At 38.5% G+C, this 22753-nt stretch overlaps 1 protein-coding gene across 10 annotated transcripts in view; it reads left to right on the forward strand.

The window, feature by feature from the left end:
- PTPRK (protein tyrosine phosphatase, receptor type K) overlaps positions 1–7268 on the forward strand; it is a 391069-nt gene extending 383801 nt beyond the window's left edge. For all 10 annotated transcript variants that reach the window (XM_015284457.4, XM_040697913.2, XM_040697914.2 and 7 more), the window contains 3 exons: positions 1729–1892; positions 3227–3362; positions 5800–7268. In XM_015284457.4, the coding sequence (XP_015139943.2) occupies positions 1729–1892; positions 3227–3362; positions 5800–5853 (354 nt within the window). In that variant the 3' untranslated portion in view covers positions 5854–7268. The remainder of the gene's footprint in view (positions 1–1728; positions 1893–3226; positions 3363–5799) is intronic.
- The last annotated feature ends 15485 nt before the right edge of the window (positions 7269–22753 follow it).

Below are 22753 nucleotides of genomic sequence, written 5' to 3' on the forward strand. Positions count from 1 at the left end.
ATACTGATCAGGACAACATCTAATATTAGATATTGGCCACCAACTGTGGTTTGTAGTTTAATTTTAACTTTCATTAATGTTGAAGAATTGCTGTGGCGAAAGCACAGATTAATATACAGGGGCTTCTCCAAAAGCAATGCCTCCTGTGTTATTATGTTGGCTCACAACATCAGAGGCAGATGCTGGTGGTATGGCAGTAGAGGTTGAACCTTCCGCCAATATTCCATTACATTATGTTGCTGTATGACAGATGACAGCAGAGGGGCAGTCTGACAGAGTGGTGTCAGTCATGGAAGTGCATATGGAGCAGAGGGGTGTCATTGAATTTCTCCATGCAGAAAAAACTGCACCCACTGACATTCATTGATGATTGCTGAACATTGATGGAGACCAAACAGTGGATGTGAGCACAGTGAGGTGGTGGGTGGTGCTTTTCAGTAGTGGTGACAGTGACACGAAAGACAAGCCATGTTGAGGATGACCGTTCACATCTGTCACACTACAAAATGAAGAGCGTCTCAATCAACGCATTGGCACAGGTTGGCTAATAGTGGTGTCTGGGTTTAAAAACACTGTTTTGTAGCTGAGAATTTGCTCCATCAAACAGTGTTATTACGCTCTTTGTATCTATTATAGTGTCCTGGAAACAAATAGGAGGCATTACTTTTGGAGCAACCCGAGTACATACAAGGCTTTTTTATTTTTAACTAACACTTTGGTCACACTGATTTTTTCCAAGTACAAAGAGCAGTTTGCGTGCGACTGCTTCTTCTGTAAATTGTACTTTGCTTACATTCAGAGTTGAGAAAAAAAAAAAAAAAATCAGTTCTTCATGCCCTGTTTGGAAAGTACAGGAAGCAGAGGAGTGGAGCACGCTGGTAAATATTGTGCTACAGCACTTTGTTGTTGGCGTGTGTTTAAATTTCCTTTTTTTTTTTTTTTTTTTTTTTCCAGTTCATCTCTTACTCACTTTTTTCCATTTTTTTTCTGTTTTGCTGTTTTGATTTTCTAGTTCTCTATTTCTCTTCATTTTCTGTGCATTTTGCCTTTACATCTTTTTTCTGAATATTTCTGTGCACTGTTCTTCCTATTCCAAAATGCATATTCCTTTTACTTTTCACCTGCCTCAGCTCCAGGAAAGTGAACAGACTATTTTTCCAGTACATGAGGCTTCTCTTGTCATCTTAATTCAATTCTAAAGAATCTACCATGGAAGGCTCAGGGACTGGTAACAAGGCCTCATGATTGTAATAGTCTGGCAAAAACAGAAGACCTTATTTAAGGAAAAAGATCCTTGAATATTACTTCCTTATTTATAATGGGGTCAGTGCATGGGAAGGTTTAAAACGAAGTTAAAGGTGTGTCTCTGAATTTCTGTAGGTCTGGGAATTCAACAATGATGGTTTTGGAGCTAAGAATGAAACTCCTTAATGCACAGACTCTTGAGAATTTTGCCTTTTAGAAGTTGGGATAGGTTGCAATACTGATAAACATTGGCTGCGTCTTGAAAATATTTACCTTTTTTTTCCTTTTTAAATCTTTTATTGAGCCTAAGAAGTATTAATTAAGTAGAGACCCTGCCAACAATAACAATAATTGCCAACAATCTGTCAATTATCATCTGCCAATAATATAAACACTTTTGTACCATATTGGTTTTATACATGGGTTTTCTCAACCTAGATGTAGAGATGCCCTATTGACCTAAACCTCTTTGATTTCCTTCAGCCACAAGAGGGCTATCTAATGGTACAGCAATTCCAGTATTTGGGATGGGCTTCTCACAGAGATGTACCAGGTTCCAAGAGATCCTTTTTGAAGTTAATCCTCCAAGTTGAAAAATGGCAAGAGGAATGTGAAGAAGGGGAGGGCCGGACCATCATTCATTGCCTGTGAGTGATTTTGAGAAACACAATAACTGCTCTTCAAACAAATTCATATAAATTACTTTTTTTTTTTTCATGTTCAAGTGGTATTCTAATGGCTATATTCTTATGCATATCTTTGTTGCTTAAAAAAAAAAAAAAAAAAAAAAAAAACAAAGAAACAAAGAAAGAAAATGTACCCCAGGTACTGCAGGCCAACCTTTGGTCAACTTTCAGATTAGTTTCAGGTCAAAGTACCATGAGTATAAGTATATTTGATATGATACTACAGTGATACTGTGTATTGTCTTCTGTACCTAATAGCATGTTTTTCAAGTACAAAATATGTACAGATGAATTTCTGCAGTTCAGTTTAAGTTTTGATAGTAATATAGTATTTTATACTGAGTGATAAAGATCATGTTTTTTGTGTAACTCTTGTATGCCTTGTGTGTTTCTTGCTCCAGAAGGCCTGCTATATTTTGAGGGTTTTAGACTGAAAGGTATGGAAGTAAGAAATCTGAGAAAAAATTCTACAGTATCATCCTAAAAATATCATTGATACTGACAGCTTATCTGATATTATAAAAAGAAAAAAAACCCAAAAGTGCTCTGTTCATTAAAAGTATTAGCAATAAAAACTCCTGTAAAAAAGGACCTAGTTTGGATGTTTTAAAAAAGCAGTATCCTTTTTCTCCTGATCTCTTTCCTTTATATGTATCTCTAAGTATAAATCTTAAATCTTAAAATTAAATCACAAATTTCTCCTTTCCAAAAAAAAAAAAAAAAAAAAAAAAAAAAGTGCTTTTGCATAAATGTTTGGAATTACATTGTAGCCACTTTCCACCCACTCCTCCTCAGTATCCGTGGAAGCTTGTGGCCTGTCTATACTTAGCAAGTAAAAGCACCTATCTGACTTCCTTTAATGTGAAGATTAACATAGTTCAGAAGTATCTGCAAAGGTCAACAAAATCAGTAATACCTTGGCATTACTCTAGCTGGATAATCCCCGTATTCTAAAGTAATTCAAATGAGTTTCCTTTCAGAACTAAACAGAAAGTCTTGCACTTGCCATTGAACTTGCTTTTTAATTTGAAATGCCTATGCAAACTGAGCTATAACATAGCTGGATGGCACAGTGGGCTGCAACTGCAGAGTTCAAAAGAAGTTATTGAGAGCAAGGTCAGGAACACAAAGTGTCTCAGAGCAAACCAAACCCACTGGAGCTGCAAGGTGATTGCCAAAACCTTGTCTCTTTGCAGGAGTCACTTGTCACTCATGCTTACAGACTGAAAGGAGTAGGTATTGGGTGCCCTGTTATGCTATAGTGACATTTAATCAGCTCTTTTCCTTATGTACAGAAACGGTGGTGGCCGAAGTGGGATGTTCTGTGCCATTGGCATTGTGGTTGAGATGGTAAAAAGGCAGAATGTGGTTGATGTTTTCCATGCTGTGAAGACTTTGAGGAACAGTAAACCCAACATGGTAGAAACTCCGGTAAGCAAAAAAAGCCCATCAGAGTTACTACAAACGGCCAGGGAGCCAGAGACTTGTCTTCTGTGAGCTGCACGCAGTATTGTGTCCATAAATCAAAGCAACCTATGTGGGACTTCAGCTAAGAGAAGAACGTGACCTGTCTTTACACCCCCTTATTGTAGTACATCTTGAGCAGAGGCTGATCTGATTCTTAGTGTCAGCATAAAGTTCAGAAACATTACATCTTATGGTGGAAATTTATTGTGTGTATGTATTAGTCAGCATCATGAGAGGCCAAGCTAAGTTTTTATGCTACTTATCTTGTAGTGGTACTGTTACTTTCACAGGAAACATTCTCATTTAACAGGCTGATCTGGACTATTTGACTAGAAGTTGTGGCACATTGTGCTCACAGAAGCCATCCTGAAATTTCACAGAGCGAGGCATTTCTTCTTGGTAGGAAGAGGCTGTAAAGGAGATCTGTATATTTTACTTCTTTATAATAACTGCTGTTTTGGAAGCTATATTGAATAATGCTAATGTTTGTTACTCCACCTTTAGCAGTCAAAAATGATACCTCAGCACTTTAAAATCAAAGACTATTAGATCTAGTACAATGGAAATACATAAACAACATAAGTCTGAATTAGCAAAGCCACAAGATGAAACAAAATACTTGTATGTACACTGGCAGAACTCAAAATGACCTTCACTCTTCTAATGAATGTGTGTGTATACATGAATGCATATCTGTCCATCTAATCACTTCAGTCACCAAAACTGAAAGTTGTGGAAAGTGCTTAAAAATTCCTCTGTCTCTCAAATGCATTTTTTGCCTCCTTGTAGCTGAATGTGAAAGCAGGTTAGACAGTGCTTTGGTGCTTCTGCCATTTGACTCTCACACTGCCAGCAGCCAGTGTCACTTTTCAGCCAGATGGCTGCCTACAGCATAAAATTCAGGGATGCCAATTGGAATTAAAAATGTTTTGCAGTTTATGCATCCTGAAAATTGCTTCTGACCTTGTGAACTTGCATATTGAGCAAAATGGCTGTAGCTGCCTTTTCCTACACTGCCCTTTTTCCAGGTGTCAGTGCTTGTTTAGTATCAAGTAGCTTCTGTGGCACGATTTGCTTAATTAATGTGTATCACTTCCTTCAACTACTACTGCATAAATTAAAAAATGGTTAACGTGTTAACAGCTCAAACGTATTGCAGCAGCAGTAACACTGGTCTAGGTATTGCTTGTTTTGCTGCAAATACTTTACAATCTGCTGTGCTATAGACTTCTGAGATGCAACATATTGAATTGCTGCCTGGATTTCAGTTCACTGCTGTGAGGAAAACTGGTCTGATCACATGGAAAATTACTTGTGTCACTGTAAAGAGAGGCCAAGGTAGATTGTCTGTGTTTCTGATAAATGGTCTGAAAACTTATATTTAATTTCAAAGTAGTCCTGAATTCCAGTGCAGTTTTCGTTTGCAGATACTGAATTTCTGTAGTTATGCATTTCTGTGCTTTGTGGGTTTTTATTCAGAACTCCTGAACAGCAGCAGCTGTTGAGTCATTAGTTAGAAAAAAAAACCCAGGAAAACCAATATACAACATTGTCATGTGCCCTACATTCAGCAGCATGATCAGATAACACAAAAGAGCAGCACAACAAAACCTTTAAGATATCCCTACCGATTCCTGCTAATGGATCACACTGGCTTACTTTGAAAAGAAAAATGAATCACAAAAGCAGGTTTGTTTTCTTTGGTGGTAAGGACAATAAGAATTGAGCTCATTTCTTGTTTTTTTCTTCTCACTGCTTTCTCTTCTCTCCTTTCTTCTTCTCCCTGAGTACCAGCTCTGAACAGCAGGGTTGTTATCGGAAATACTAAGTATGATGAACTTTTGAGCTCTAACTTCTCTTTTAAATGTGCACTCTCATATCCTGGGCATTACATCAGAGCTATTGAAAAAATGCAGACCCAGGGCAGCATGGTGTCATAGTTCAGTATTCCCTAGCTGATCCCTAGTTGTCCAAGCAGTAGTTACCTGCTAAGTAGGGCTAACTTACATGCAAATGGTGTTTCAGAGTTGAGCAGCTTCACTGCAAGAATGTTCTGGCTGATAGGAGAAATTCTCATGTTTGATATCCAGTTCAAAAGCTGAAAAAATCAGAGAAGTAAATCATTGCATTTCATGGTCAGGTTTTATTTTTTTGTATTTCATTGGTTATGGTTTGTTTATAAGTCAGAGCTAGTAATACTCTTGTATAATAGAGAGGTGAAAGAAGAAAAGTGAAAAGAGGAAAAAAAAAAGAAAACCAACACAAGTGTGTCACTCTTGAATTTAAAATTGTTTAGTAGTCAGAAAAGGCTATTCTTGTTTGCAGGTATTGCTGCTGTTTAATGATTTAGAACCTTGGTTTAACTTTTTCTCTGTTGCTTTTTCCGCTTTCTCCCTTAAAGGAGCAGTACCGCTTCTGCTATGACGTTGCACTGGAGTACCTGGAATCCTCTTAGTTGGAATGGATGTGACAAAGTTCACCAAATATATGAATTTCATTATGCTGTTTTGACAACAGTTCTTGATCCTGTGAAGAAAGATTTTAGGGGAAGAGGGGGGAGGGGGGATTTTAAATTTTAAATGCAAAGTATTTTTCTTATGAAGTTGTGTATCTTAATAAAAGAATTCAATCTGTTTCTATGCTTGTATACAGTATCAACATTTAGTGCCACATAAATACTATTTAATGAAAACCAGAGTCAGAAGAGATTTGCGCAAATTAGGACTTTTCAGTGTTTGTATATGCAGCTGTCTCTCAATTGCAGTAGAGCAACCATCTGTTGCATGTATCAATATTTCCTATATGGTATTAATTTTCTTTTTTTTTTTTTCCTTTTGATACATTGTTAAAGTACAATAACAGTGCAGATTGATAGTAAGGTTCATTCTTTATACGTTTCAAGTGTTGCATATATATATTATATATAGTTAAAAAAAAAAAAACTGGCTTATTTTGTTTTAATGTGCAATGATGGCTGGATCACATAAGGATCTTTATAAAGAAACTTAAACATAAGCCAAAGACTCAAGTGTAAATATGTCTATATGGAGAAAGCACATGTATTTATTGTTTACTTGCATTCCTTTTTTGAAGGCTGAAAAAAAGAAGAATCATTTTTCTTGAAGAAAGCTTTTTTTGCTGAAATCAAGTGTAAACAATTTTTGTAGTTTATTTTTTGTATGTTTAGTGTAAGTAGAAGACATACTTTTTATGCATAGACCAAGAAACATTGGTATAGTGGTTTTGTTGTGTACATGCTTGTGAATCAAATCCATGTAAACGATTATAGAAGGTCTTTAGCCACAGGACCAAAATCAAAACATTTTGCTGAAAATGTATAGTTTTTCACATTTGCGTTAGTTAAATACTGATTGAAATCTATGTAAGGAAGGGCACTCATCAAGTTGACCTTGCCTATGACTTGTACATCATTGGAAGAAATTTTTAAGCACCGTTAGAGTTCTAAGGGATCCAATGGTTTGGAAAAATAGTGAAGCACAGGTCAACAGGAGAACTGTCAGGCAAATAGATGGTTCCACATATGCCCTTTAGCGCAAAAAGTATTTGTTTAACAAATTGTAAAAATAAGCAATGTTTATTTTGATGTTTACGAACATGTAAGCTTTGCTTCCAAGAAAGCAAAATTTGAATAAACCAAATCCAGATTCTCATTATACTTGTGGTGTACAAAATATTACTGTGCTTTTGCTTAGCATGTATCCATTTGTTCAAAAGCTTTCCTATATCTCATCAGCTAAAATCAGTTCTGTCTCATATTGGTCTTTTTTAGAACCGACAGTAAAATGATAAGGTGCTTATAAATATTCTGTAAAGAATTAAAGAGTGAATTAAAATTTTATTTAAAGATTATTTTTTATTATTTCCTATTTTGGCAAGTTCTCACTGTCCTTATTAAGGAGTCTTATTTGTGTGAAGATAGAAATATTTGGATAAAGAAGATCTCAAAAGGAAATTGTGTTATTTTTCACTTCAGCATTTCAGGGAGTGTTTGAAAAAAACTCTATATCATATGTATGAAAACCAGTGTATTAAGTTTCTTTCTTTCCTTCAGGAACATGGAATAACCCTTCTAAGACTATGGCAGAGAAATGTTTATAGGAATTTTTCTTCTCATATTTTTTTGAAGCTCCTGTCTGTATTATTTTCATCTCTACCTGTGCCAGATCTTAAAAAAGTCATTTTCTTTTGTTGTGCAATAGTAGTTTCTGCCTATGAAAAGTAAACATATTGGGTTTGGAAAAGTTCACTGAGTCTTGGTACTCAAAATTACTCAATTTTTTGCCATATTGGAAAGGGAATTTTAGTCTTCATGGAATGGAATGATAATGTTCTCAACTTTATCTGAAAGGCCATGGCATCCGGCTCTCAAAATGCTTGATCCAGCTCTCTGCTCTCCCTCTTCTGTGGAGACAATGCAGCATCTCCACAGACAGATTCATCCTGCATGTTTTAGGCATTTAATGGGGTTATAAGTGAACTGGGCTCTTGAAGAACGTTCCTCCACTACCCTTAAAGATTGCTGAGAAGACTATATTACTCTAGAAGCCTAGACAAATATTTTGACAGCTGCTCTTAGGGCTGGGGAATGCAGAAACCAAATTCCATACTGATGGCAGTGATTTTCCTTATTTTTTCTCTCTTGACCAAAAATGTAGCATTATCATTAGGGTGAATGAATAGTTAACTTTCATGGAGAGCTCCTACATGAGGGAGCATAGGGTTAGTCCTCACTAGAAGCTCAAACTCCTTTCTAAGCAGTTAGTGTCCTATTTCCCTGCTGCACCAAGCATGAATGGTGTGTGCACAAACCTAAAGCCGGGCTTTGCAGCATACTTGAGCAGAATGGTGCCTGCATAGGAGTCCTCAGTCTCCATCAGCTACAAGGTATTTTGGGTGATTGTTCTGCAAATGGATACTGTCTATGTTGTTTAAATATTATAGGAGTGAGTTTGTAATTTCTGACTAACTACATACCTGACCTAAGGAGCTTTGCAATAGCTCATGATTGAAAAACTTGCGGGAAGTTCTTGCTTGTAAGACTAGTGAAAAGTAAGCAGAGGGAATGCAGAGTGTAAAAAGCACCTCAGAAATACCATTCACCAGTAGGGATGTATGTATCATGGGGGCTTCTTAAGCAGAACACAACATTATGTAGAACCACCTATTTCACACAGATTCAGAGACGATACTTCTACACTGAAAGTAAACAAGAAGCTTGAATCTCACAGTTATATGCAATAAGTTATAAGTTATATGCATATAAGTTATACGCAAGCAGTTACCTTGATTTATTACATTCAAGAGGTCACTCAGAAAATAGTTATGTAGTTTAAATAAGTCCTTGCCTCAACCAAGGTGCCACATTGAGAAACATCAGGGAAATATGAAAGTAAACGCTGCTGTGGGAGTGTGATATTTCAATTTCCAAAATCCGAGTCCTAAAAATGCTAACGAAGGAAGCAATGGTAGGCAAGAACTATGTCACTGATCCTACAAAGTGAGCTGATACGTTAAAGGACAAGAAAGGGGCAGCCTGAGAAAAATTGTTGCAGACTCATTGCTCGGCCAGGCCACCTGGACCGACAAATGACCACATAAAGGGCCTTTTTTTTAAGGTTCATTCTGCTGCTTTGTCAGAGGAAACCCGGAGATCTCGCAATAAATGTAAAAGCTGCTTTTATAGTGCTCTGCTCTGTGCTGGAAAGAAAAGTAACTCATTTTCTGCTGTACTTTCCTGTGTCACGTAGAGTTCTGAACTGAGTTAAGTGATCCTAATCTCACAAAGGGGCTTTTGTGGTGTTTTATTGCTGGTGCTCTTCCTTTGTTAAACAGACAAAGGTCTCTAACCTCTGCAGATCCAGGTTAGTCGAGGATAGCTGTGAATATTCACTTATGTCTTTACCTCTGGACTTGAATATCTGTTAGCAACAGCTCTGTATACAGAGAGTGGCTTTCAGAATATGCAAAGGTTTCACGTCATAAGTTTGCCTTCAGATAAATGCAGGAAAACATGGTATTTATGATTTCTTTCAACTAGAACCTCCTTTCAAACAGACTGGCAATGCAGAACTGTTTCTGAATTATATTAAACTTGCGTAAAAGTATAACATGATGGTGGTGGTTGGCAGACGTGTTAGTTTGCCCCACTTTTCTCAGAAATTAATTTGTTTCCCTGCTGTTGGGTTTAGATTCCTAATTCTGCAGAGATTGACATGTATGATGACAGGCACAATAGGATCCTTACCTAATAATTATGTTTGTTAAGTGTGTCTTGGCCAGCAAAGAACAGGTGCTTTTGTGCCTTGTTGAGATGCAAAAGCTGATTTCTGTAGACATTCATAACCCTTTCTGGCTTCCATCTGGATCAGAAAACAGTTCTGTGTTGATGAATTATATCAAGATAAATTTGAAAACCCCATATGTTCAGAGATTTTTCATATCTCCACTAAAGCAGAAGAAAGAAGAAGAAGAAGAAAAGAAAAAAGAAAAAAAAACCCAAAAAACAGTGACAAAGCCCATCTTCTGAACCTGAAGCCAAAAGAAGATATTTTCCTGCAGGCATTAGAATATCCTGGAGGTTTTTGGTAATGAGCATGAAATGGTATCTGGCAAAACACAATAACTCCAGATTTTGATGTGTATACTTTTGTGCCAGGTGCAAAGCAGTGTGAGGTCCTTCCATCTCATGGTGGAAAACTTTGGTCTTTCATTTCTGTGTCTGATCATTTGTGGAGCTGGAACTGAAGTGACACAGTATTTTTCCAAGTCCTGAAACTTTGAGGAAAGTTATTGTCTGTTTGCACTCCAGTAGTGAATGTGAAACTGGAGATTATAGTTATAGTAGTTAGGTATGTAAGTTTCTCTCCTGAGGTAAGCAGATTGAGTTGTTTTCTGTAGCAAACACAAAGCCTAACTATGATAAGCTTCAGAAAAGTTTTGAAAGATGCTTATTATGCTAAAAATTGTTCTTGTGGACTTCAGTCCCAACAGGTAAATCCCAGTTCATTTGCAGTCAAGGACATATGGGTAAAAGCCTTGTTAGTCGGGTTTCATTAGCATTTCTGATCCGCTTGCTGTGGGATGCTGTGCATTCTGATCCTTGAGTGGGCACAATATACATCCAGACCATCCAGACCCACACTCTGGATGATCTGAATGATCTCTGGTGCTGTAGCTCTTTTCCTCAGTTTCAGGATGGAGTTGTTATGAAACTTGCTGATGGTACAGAATAGCAACACAAAATTGCCTCCATTTACCGAAAGTGCTTGAAACCACCTGCTGAAATGGTATATGCATTCATTTTGAGTTAGGTACAAATCACAGACTTCGGAAGCTGTGGCACTGCTGCAACCTTTTCTGTTGCACAAAATTGTATCATTGAAGCTTCAGTCAATGCAGTTTAAACTGTTAAACAGGTTAGTGCTTAGCTTCATCTTCTGAAATGATCAAGGTTTCCAGCTTACCTTGCATTAAGAAATACAGCAGTGTTTGAGCAGCACTTCCACAGGTCAGACAGCTTCAGGGATGAGGATAAAAGTGGAGCATAAAAGCACTAGGCACCGTATAGTTTCATCTAATATTTCTCCTCCAGCAAGATGAGCTGGTTCAGCTAGTGTGACAGTGAGCTGTAATTACAGCTGTGAGAAAATAGCTGTGTGGTTTTTGTCTGTGGCAAAGGCTTTTAATTTTATTTATTTATTTATTTATTTAAGAGTAGTGCAGAAGAAGTACAGGCTTTGTTTCTACTTCAGCATGCCTTCCTTTCAGGATCTTGTTTGCTTCAAATAATAGTCTCACTTAATGCAAACCCTTTCTAAGATGATAGTCCTTTAAGTAGTCAGTCACAGCCCGTAGCACTCCCTTTGCTCAAAATACAAGTAAGCTGCACAGATATGATAGATGTTATATTGCTTTCAAGGAGAAACTGCAGTGCTTTTTCATAAGGGGATTTCTAGCCTTTGTGGAAGACAAAGAGGTAACCTGTGAACTGGCAGGGGCCAGCAAGAGGACAGGAACCTCATTCTCCAGTTGTTTGAGCAGCAGCGTAGGTTTTGGATGTAGCATAGACAGGATGAAGAGTATAAGAACTGAGACAAAATGGGGACTTCCCCAAAAGGCTACAGATAGGAAATGGAAGAATAAAAAATTCTGAACTCCTCAGCCAGTGAAAAATTGTCATATTCTGTGTGTGTGTGTTGTGGCTGTGATCAAGCAAGGTTGAACACATGGTATGTGTCACTGGGGATTAAAGATACTGAGTAAGGGACGATACCAAGAAAAGGAATGTGCAGTTTATGTGAGGAGCTCCTTCAGTAAAGGAGAAATCAAAGCATGTGTCATGAAAAGAAAAAAAAAATGCCCCCACATGGTCTTAGTAGAGGCAAGAGACTTGAGGAGCAGTTCATATACCTCATTTCATGGCCAATGACCTCCACTGGATATTTGGACTCATCTAGTTAATAGTCTTGAAACCCAAAAGGTACAATGTTTGTGCTACCATAGTTCTCATCATTCATAAAGAAAACGAGGAGAAAACAACATTATGATGCTGTGATCATTCAGATAATCTGTATCTTAGTTTTCAGGACAAGCAACAGATGAAAAGAAAGTAAATTTGACAGTAAGTTACAGGTCAAGCATGATTCCACAGGATGATTAGCTCCTACTCTACTCTTAATCAAGATCCAAATGTGGCCAAATAGTGGATGTGAGCACAGTGAGGCAATGTGTACTGTGTTTCAGTAGTGGCAACAGCGATGTGAAAGATAAACCATGTTCTGGATGGCCATGAAGATTTTTAAGACTGCAGCATGCAGGCTCTTGTTTATGGTTGGCAAAAATGCATAGATAACAGTGGTGACAATGTTGAAAAATAGTGTTTTGTAGCTGAGAGTTTTCTCTATCTTGTAATGTTGTGCTCTTTGTATCGTCTGTAGTTTCCAGGGAAATATTGGAGGCATTACTTTCGGAGCAACCTACATAATTTTAGTTCTATTCTGTTCTCCCTTTCTTCGAAAAAGAAAATGTAAACTCTGAGAAAATTAAACAGAATTTGAGACTGTGGGTGAGAGAGGAAGCATTCTGGGAGAGCCTGCTGAGGCGCAGCTGCTTGACCACAGCCTCAGAGGAGCCATTGCAAAGGAAGGTTTCAGAGAGGTGAGGAATTCTGAGTGTCTTGAAAACGTATGCTAGTTTAGTAAAGGAAGTAGCTTCAGAGTCCTACACCACTCAGTGTCTGGGGAAAGCGACAGAGCAGCAGGGATGGGACATAGTGTTATTTCCACATTTTGACCTTTTGGTAGAAAAGATTTTAAGGAATTGTTTCAAATTTGCACTAAATGGCACACAATGCCTCCCAAGCTCTTACATTATGTAAGATCAGTTAGTGCCCCTGAAAGCAAGTTTCTTACTGTTTGTAATTTGAAGTCTGGTAAGTGTGTTAAAGTGGATAACAAAAACTTAATTACAAAGTGATACAACTGCAACTTCACATTTGTTCCTTTGAGTGCTTTTCAAGTCAGGGGGGAGGTGGAAAATCCTGATGCTTTCCAGTTCTTGAAAGGTTTGTGGGCTTTAAAAGCAATGTGCAGCTGTGCAGAGAAAGGTTTGGTTAGTGATGAGCTGAAGTATGAAGGAAATCATTTGAAGGAAATGATTCACTTAGATATGTATGGGAAAGATCAGTTAACTCAGTAGAAGATTTTAGGTTATAGGAAATACAGATATCTGGTCATATGTATTCTGGTGTGTATGGTATAACCAGCTTTTTACCCATGGCAGTTGCTGGATTATGCTACAGTCAAGCAGTTTTGAAATAAAACTTTTAACTAGTGAAGGGATTATGGCAAAATAATAATAATAATAATAATAATAATAATAATAATAATAATAAATTTCCACACATGCAGCTTCCAATAATGTTACTCTAGCTGGTGTACACATGGAAGCTGGGAGAGGTGCTCTCATCTCTTTGCCATGGTGCTGGGTTAAAACACATTGCTCCTGGACAGAATTCAGACATACAGTGGTCTAGGAAAACCATAACTGTCCAACGTAAGTTGAGGCACTCCAACTTACAAGCATCTCCTGAGCTGATTGCCCTTTTCACTGCTGTCCAAGCAAGAAGAGAGGTTGACCTGAGGATATGGCATACTGAGGAGTGCCCATCATAGGGCAGGTTGGATGAACAAATGTACCTGCTTGTTTCAAGAAGCTCTACAGAATCCTCAACTGTGTGTTAAAGACAGGAATCAGCAAATTTGCTCTGGAATAATCATTCAATCTTTGGGCTGATTTTTGGTGAAACTCTGCTTGCTTTGATTTTATTTTATTCCCCTATTAAGAGTTCGAGTGTTTGGATTGGATGCTTTTTTTACCATCCCTTAGGTACTTTCTCTCATATGATATATTATATCTTCCTTGAAAAACTTGTCTTTGACCATACGGATTTTTGTAGACGAGCAGAGAACAGAATGCAGAAAAGAAATGAGCAGAATATGTTATTCTGTTGTTTGTAAGATGGACTTTGGTGTAAATGACAGCATTCCAGATTTCATCCTTTAGATGTGGGAAGTCTGAATTAATTTGTTGATGTAAAGCTACAAGCACATTTATAAATACATTCTTCAGAGAGATGTGAAGGGAGCTGTAGTCTTTCATTTTTCAAAATGAATCTGTCTATTTGTGCCGGCTGTTAGTTAGCACTCACAATGTGGTCAGCACCAGAAGGTCTGGGATGCTGTAGGGCCTCACGGGCTCTCTGCACCCTCTGGCTCAGGGTCTCTAGCATTATGGTGAGGAGAAGGATCCAACTGCTGTGCTGTATGCTTTACCCAGGAGAACATGTGCTAGGAACACATTGAAGGAGATGCCCAAGGGTCAAAAATGCTCTTGGACGCCAAACAAATGTAGATGTAACAAACTGAAAGCAAGATGAAAGGCTGGCAGAAAGACTTAAAGTCCAATGTGAGAGCCCCAGGATGTTTCCTTACAGACTGTTTGAAATCTTAGATAATTTAGAGGTAATTAGAGGGCTTTGGCAGGGTTCTAACATATGTTCATACAGCAGTGGTGCCTATAACAAGAAATGGATGTAGTATATGCTTTTCAGTAAGTTACCACTGTAGATGAGAAGCAGTGAGATTTGTTTAATTTTGGAAAGGCAGAAAAGACAGGTGAGAAAATGATGAAGAATCTGTATTGATTATCTTAATTGGAAAAGGCTCAAACATGAGAGAAGTTCTAGAAGTTCTTCTAGAGAAGCTATGATAAATACGGCCTATGGATTCTTCAAGAAAAAATAAATATATTTTACAGTTTTTTTATACCATGTTCTGGTGGAGAGCCTTTGTGTCCTTTCCTCTTCCCTATCTAGAAAGGGATACTGAACGATTCAGGAAGGAAGTACATTTGTTTTGCAACTCTAAAAGCCTAATTTTTTGCAGTGGGAAGCATGCTGTGTTAGTGCATTCCTTATTTGCTCTAATCTGCCACAGATATGGTGAGGGCTTAGGGAGCATTGGAAAAGATGCTGGCTGGCAGCCATCAAGAGTGTTCCCCTCTTGTGTGAGGTGGAGAACTAAATGTGCCACCACTGAGGAAGTTAGGGTGCTTTTGGTGATGACTCTGATTATGTTAACAGTACGAGGCAGGCAGGAGAAGACAACACTCTGCTCTTGGGAAGGGAGAAATAGGTCTGGAAGATGAAAAGAGGAAAAAAGAGGAGCGCTTTTTTCTGCTTGGTGTGAAGCAAATATATTTTGCTTATGCTGGACCCAGATTTTTTTTTTTTTTTTTTAATGGCTGTTATTTTTTTCTGTGTGCTTTATTCTCACTTTTTTTTTTTTTTTTTTAAGAACTAGTACAAATCTAACTGCACTCTTTCCTGAAAGCAGAAAACTCTGTGATTGACAAGTAAAAAAGCAAACATGTGACACAAACAACAGAATTGTTGTGTTTGTGTCTACGCCAAAATACAGACAGGGCCTCCAACCCTACTGCCCCAGGGATGAGGAGCGGTGAGGGGAGACAGAGAACTCCCTGGGTGCTCTCTTCTCCCAAGGGCTAAAACTCTGGCAGGTGCCAGCCTGAGTGCCTGGCTGCCTCTTCCAATAACATCACCCTCTGGCCTTTCTTTATTAAAAATCTTAGTTTTCCCACAGCTCTCTTGGGCTTCTTAAAATGCCTTTGCCTGTGTTCCATTCTCCTATATATTTCAAAATGTTAATAATAATAAATAAAGGAAAGAAAAAGAAAGATGTCCACCACTGAATCTTTGTACTCCCTCCTCTTAAGAAGGAGCAAAGGACACCTGGAAGAGGGCCATTGGTGCAGAACAGTTAAGCAGTAAATGCAACTAATCTTTCATATGTTAAAATAGGAATGATAGCCAAAATGCCTTGCGGCAGGGTAATAGAAGTGCCTTGAAAAAAGTAGAAAATTAGAATCAATTTAACTGATATGTTAGCAAGTATTAACTGCATTTTATATGGAGTCTTGATTCTTTGATGAACGCCCAATTTTGCAGCAGAAACAATTTGCTCTTAGACTCAACTTCATAAACAGAGCGGAAGTAATTGCAATTAAGACTGTTCTCCAACTTTCTGAAGCTGTTTCCAAAATCAGGCCAATAGAATTATGTGCTTGGCAGACTCTATCTGTGTACCTTTTTCAAAAGTGTTCCTATTAGTGGTAAAAAAGAAAAAAAAAAGAGGGAAATGCTTGTTGCTGTAGGTATTTTAAAATGGCAGCTGATATTTCTGTTGCAATAAAAACAGGCAAACACATTCAGTGACACCACTTCATCATTAATTTCAATGTAATACAACAAGCATGTCATTTAAGATAAATATTAAGGAAGACAAAAAATGCAAGGTAACCATTATTAAAATAGATGTTTTTCTGCTTTCTTTTCACGTCTATTTAGACTAAACTCTGGATTCTAACGCTCACATAAAAAGGAGTCGTTAGTGCTCTTTCTTCCTGTAATGTAGACGCTAGAGAAGCAAGGAGGGTGAGGTGCCGGTTTACATTCTAGCTCTGCTAAGCTCTTTGCTGTCAGAGAAAGTCAAACTGTTTTCTTTCTCGTCTCTAAAAAAATTGTCAGTTGATAGGTGAAACTTCAGGAATAATTAGTGAAAGGAGACGTGTAAATTCCATTGGGTGAATCAATCTTTCACAAATGTATTTAAATGAATTCAATGTCCTTTTCTTTGAACAGTGTCAGGGTGCAAAAATTGTATTTTGGATTCCTTTTACAGCATCTAGAAACCTGCATCGCCTCTTTAAAAATAAATTACAGCACACCCCACTCAAGGAATCACAAAGGGAGAGAGTGATATTTAAAATTAATTCAAAAAATTTCTCCAACATGTCTCCAGCTGTCAAAAATGCATTGAAGATATGCCAAACATATTTCAAAACACTTTTTGTAATTTGAAGATATCTCAAGTAATTTTTCCTCCTGAAGTAAATCTTTAATGGAACTATACTTTTCCTCAAAACTGATGTCTTTTCTGATGTCTTTTTTTTTCCCCTCTGTTTGTTTAGGCACCTTCCTTTCTCTTTCTTCCCAGAAATCAGCAATCTACAGAAACCAGATATTTAATGGGGTTTGCTGAGCTATGTGGGTCTGATAGTTTGGGATTTTTTCCTTTTCCCCAGTTCTGTGGTGACTGTGCTCAAGTTGGGCTTTGGATGCAATCCATGGCTTTGCCCTAGCCATTCCATGTAGCCCTGGGTAAATCATGATTTCTCTGCTTCGGGTCCTTTCCTTTTCTTTGAGGCAATACGATGCCTCAAACTGAGTATGGAAGTTAGAGGCCAAAGTACTTAATATGTGCTTAGCCACTGGGAAACTGAGTCGGATTTTTTTAATAGATCTTACACTGTGATGCCATATATAGACATCTTAATATTCACAAGAGGATACCAATCTTACATACTGCATTGTTAAATAAAAAGTAGCACTGCTAATTGGAGATAATCTGTATGGCCCATTTTGTGTAAAAACTATCCATTTTTCACAGGTTCCTCTTTGTATTGGAAGGGCCCAGAATTCCTACCGTACCTTTGCATTCTACTTCATCTTCAGTGTACATTATAAAAACTTATAACTCAATCCTCTTAATGTATTTATAAGAGGAACTAGCATTAATTAATAACTGTCTGTAGATGAGGGAATAATTAGCTTTCTATTTTGAGTTTACACAAGTGTGGAGGTTACAGATCTCAGATCACATCCTTCTTCGTGTGGTTGCACAATGCATTTGTGGAGTTGCCTGCATGTGCAGCACATGAACACTGTGTCAAATTCATACACACTGCTACAACCAACTGAAAGCCAAAACACCTCCTTATTAAGAACCTCTGCTAACTCATATTAAAATAATGAAAAACCTTTCTGACTCCAGTAGGTACAGAATTGCTCAATAAAATGTAGAAAATACCCACAGGTTATTATTGTTCAGTCCATAAGCATAGTCAGCCAAAAACTTACGATTTTTCAAAATGTAATATGTGTACATGTGCTTCAGTACTTTTAAAAGCACTAGGGGATCCTAGTTCTTCAATAGACTGTTCACTGGAGTCAAACATTGGCAAACAACCCTCTGGGCTCATGAGCTGTTGCTAACTGGCTTTTGTTCACACCTGCTAAGCCATTTAAATTTCATATGAAGGGCAAATCTAAGATGTCTCTGCCAAGCTGTGAAGAAATGTCAAAGAACCCAAAATGTAGCCCTTGAAAACAAAGGGAAAGTTCATAATGTAATCACAGGACATTAAAATGTTCCAGGATTTTAAAGGCAGGAGCCATCATAATCCATTGGGGTGACTGCCTGCTTTGTGAAGGTTTTAGGATTTTTCACTCAATCATTTTGTACCAAGTCCAACAACTTGGAGTGGAGCAAGATAATGTCTTTAGAAGAGTAGATTTTATTTTTGTCTATGTGTTTCAATTGGTAGCTAAATACCGTAAATTTCTAGGCTTAATCATCTTTGATTTTAAACACAGAACCTTATTTCAATTTTCAGCAGTATCTTGCTATGACTTTGTCTGGAGAATTAAAAAGTCCTCTACCCAAACTGACTCATCCCAAGGGGACTATGAGCAGAGACTGCATGTGGAAGTAGGAATGCTAAAGTATATATGTATGTATATTTTTGTCATTGAAATGCACTGTGCAATAAATGCTTCAAATTTTAAAGTAAAATTAGAAGTGACTGTTGCAGGTGTGGGAGGATGTTACATAAATGAGAACTGGAAGGAAGATTTCAGTGTTCCAGGGACAATAATTTTGGCTTTACTGGGCAATCTATGCATACAGAAGCAGTAGAATAACTTGTACACAGAGATCCATTCTTTGTGTTGTAATGCTCTATTGACAATTAGATCTTCAGCCTGTTCAATCCCTGTCTCCCCAGGATAGACTCTGGGTAACACTGTAGGGGATGGATTTTTTTGTGTGTATAATGACAGAGGTGATGAAGAAGCTGCTAAGAACACCAGTTTATGTCACAAGGGCCATTGAAAGGACCTGGCTATCAGCTGTGAGTCAGGTGCTGTTAGCTGGGCTCTATGAAATCTGGATGGTCCTATAGAACTGCTGACTGGGAGACGAAGATCCCAGCTCCTGAAGTCTCTGGCTTCTTCTTATACTGGATTCAGGCCTGTGGATGAGTCTCGGTTTAATGCTGTTCACTCCACTTAGCTGTAGAGCCACTAGACCCTTATAAACAAAGCATGATTCTGTAGCTGATATTCACCTGTAGTAACAGACAACTTATTTCCCTTCATTTATCAGAACTGTTCTTAACCTTCTTGTATTCTTGTATTTAGTTGAGACCTAAACATCCAAGCATCCATTTGTTCCCTTGGGAGATTATTTCACAGCCCAATGCACTTGTGTCAGGGAGAATTCCCTACAGTTTAGTCTGACTTTATTTTTAATGACAGGTGGAGTTTCTATCTTGCACTGGAGTAAACACATAAGCATACTGAACTTCTGCTGTACCTAGAGTTTGATTCAAAAGGCAGCATAACCATTCAGTACAACCTTACACACAGCTGCCTTCCAGGTCTTGGCTGTTCCCAGTTTCCCTAGAGCATCCTACTCTTTGGAATTATAGTTTTGCCAGCTCAAATATCAAATACATTTCCCTCATGTTTATAAACTCTGTAAGTGGGACATATCTTCCTGCAGATATAATGCCTGGTTTCATATTTACTGAACCATTTCAAAGAGTCTCTTCAAGCAGCTCAACTAATGGCTGCATTTATCAGGAGATTGGTCTGAACTTACTTAGAAAACAAAAACAACCACAGACTTTCTCAGGTTTGGAACTGATTTTATTTGCAAACCTCAAACATTGCATTGGCTTCCTGGAAATCAGGAAGTCAAACAGATATATGTTCACCAGTATAAATATCCCACTGGGGAACTGTGGGGATGGGGTGGCCAAACCAAATGCTGCCTACAGGCTGCTAGAGCATGCAGGCAACATGGAGGTCCCCATAAGCTCTTTATGCAGAAGACAATAGCTCAGAGAAATAGTTGTGGTAAGGATAAGTTTGGGACCTAGGTTCTTTTGGTATGAGAAGAATGGTCCCATATTTTGGCTCTTCTCAATACAATCTATATGTATTTTTCTCCAGCTTGTCTTTATCTTCAGTATTGAAGCAGAATAAAATCCTCCAATTCGAGATCCTCCTGAGGATTTAATCTTCAATAGCTCACCTCCCACATAATCATCCATTTTTTACCAGCAGTCCATTATGATGATGTGGCAATCTTCCTTTCTAGGATGAAGAACATATTGGAGGTGGTGAATGATTTTTCTCAGCACTTTTTATCACACATCCAACTGGAAAAAGCTCCTGCAAAGTATGTGGGAGAACCGCTCTTGGGGCTAACAGACATTAAGGTCCCTCAGGTAACACATGAGCAGTGGGTAGCATTCCTGATCTGGGTTGCACCCTCAGTTAGTTTTGTTAGGCTGTGAAACGAAGAGCTGCTCTCCACACACAAAAAGGAACAACGAGGTACCACACCTGGGTATTCCCAGGTGTGCTACAGCAGGGCCATCAGCCCATTGAGGGCTCATCTGCCCACAGGAGGAAGCAGAGAGGCACAACAGCAGCTGAGAAACCAAATCACACTTCAGAGAAAAGAGATCCTGCTCAGAGCCCCCTAGAGCATCACAGGGAATGTTGGGGTGATCCCACTATATGAAATAAGAATGAGGTAGTTAGTGCTTGTGTGACTATGTTTCTGAGTTCAGCTCTGTGGCCAACAGTGTATTTGTGTTTAGGTGTGTGTGCCTGCTGGGGACACGTGCTCCTGTACTGTGGACGTGGAGCTGTGGCAGCCTCACTGCTGTTGTGCTGCAGGATTCGTCAGCCTACAGCAGGTTTTGTGCCTATTTGTCTTACGCAAAACCCATACCTGTTAGTATTCTAGCTCTGTTGGTTTTGAATGATTTCAATAACAGTTATTAATTTGTATGTGTCTTTGCAGCCCATGTTAAATGGTTTTTGTGTTTCTGGCAGTCTTAACAAACCAAAGAGCCAAATACAAGTGAATTCAGGAACAGTAAAAATGTATCCAAGGGCTCTTTATCCGTAGACCAAAACAACGTGAAGAGGTAAAGCCAAGTTCCTGGCACTGACACACTCTCTGACAACCTTAGGACCAGGTACGTGCAGAAAATCGACTTTGATTCACTAGAGTTGTGCACGTCATTTTTCAACATATGAAAATGTTCTATTGAAATACGTGTAGTTTAAGCTATTTCAGTAGCACATCTTTACATGCTTAAAAATTATGCATGCAATTCTAGTTGGACCCTGGAACTGTCAGCTTTTTACAGTTGGTCTTTTGATTACCACTGAACCTGTATGATTTCCCCAACTCTCTCCCAGATCAGAGCTGTTTGCTTAATTTCACACATGTGCAGTTGGGAGGGAAGAGGGGAGGAGTTTTGGGTGTTACAGTAGTGGATGAGTTGTTGGATCTGCATATTCTCTACCTTGCCTTTTACTAATAAACCTAAAACCCTGTTATTTGTTTTGCCTGCAGCACCTGCAGCATTAACAACTGATGACAGCAGGTGCAGAGCTTGCAATCTCCCTGCTTATAAACCTTCTTTCACATACTCTGCAGCAACATTTGTTGAGACTAAGCTAGTGAATTCTCCAAGTACTGCAGTTAAACTGGCACCTCAAAAGCATCCTCTTTTAGCATTTGGGTTTTTTACATATGCGGAAGCTGCTCTGGTTTCAGCTGGGGCAGAGTCAATTTTCTTCATAATGTCTGGTATGTGTTTTGGCTTTAGGAGAAAAACAATGTTGATAACACACGGATGTTTTAGTTATTGCTGAGCAGTGCTGTGCAAAGCCAAAACATTTCAGTTTTTCAGTTTCTTGTGCTGCTCTGCCAGCGAGGGGGTGGTGGGCAGAAGAAGCTGAGTGGGGACAGAACCAGGACAGCTGACCCAGACCGGCCAAGGGAACATTCCATACTGTATGACATCATGTGAAATAAATGTAAACTAAGGTGAATTGGCTGGGAGGAGGCAGGCACTGCTCAGGACTGTCTGGGCATTGGGCAGATGGTAAACAATTGTGTTGTGCATGGCTTGTTTTGTAAATATGTATTATATGTATGTGTACAATTATTATTACTATTATTTATCTCTTCATTTTCTATTTTGGTAAATAGTTTTTATCTCAACCTATGAGTTCTACCTTTTTGTTCTGACTCTTTTTCCCCTATCCTCCTGGGAGGGGTGGGATTGAGAGAAAAGCTGCGTGCTGCTTGCCAAGGTAAACCACAAAATAAAGCCTACACTGTCTGCTCTGAATTTTAACTTGAAATGCAGCCTCGGAGGTTCATGAAAATAAACAGTTGGTTATTGTCACGCTTACCAGTTTGTCTAACGTCCTTCCTGCTTTCACTGACACCTCAGGGCGGCATGAGAGTGGTGCAAGGGGAACATGAGAACACATGCTTCAACTTTCCTGGTGAACTGATTCTACCACTTGTTTGCTTCATTGTCTCACTCTTCCAAGGAATGTTGCTTCAATAGCAGCACTTGTTAAGGTTCTGAACAGCAGCATTAGAACCAATGCTGAAATTTTGCCTTTAATGCAGTCAGATTTTCACATTGTATTGGGAAGCAGCCTCTTCAAATTAATTCCTGGTTTCAGCATCTCAAATTGGAATCCCCACAACTCACTAGTGACATAAAACTTCTTGGTCATTTTGCATAGCAACATTGCCTTTTAATGTCTATTTACATGGCAAACTCATGTACTCTGTTTTTATAACTCAAAT

This window comes from Gallus gallus, chromosome 3 (assembly GCF_016699485.2).
Source record: "Gallus gallus isolate bGalGal1 chromosome 3, bGalGal1.mat.broiler.GRCg7b, whole genome shotgun sequence".
In the NCBI taxonomy this organism is placed as follows: domain Eukaryota; kingdom Metazoa; phylum Chordata; class Aves; order Galliformes; family Phasianidae; genus Gallus; species Gallus gallus.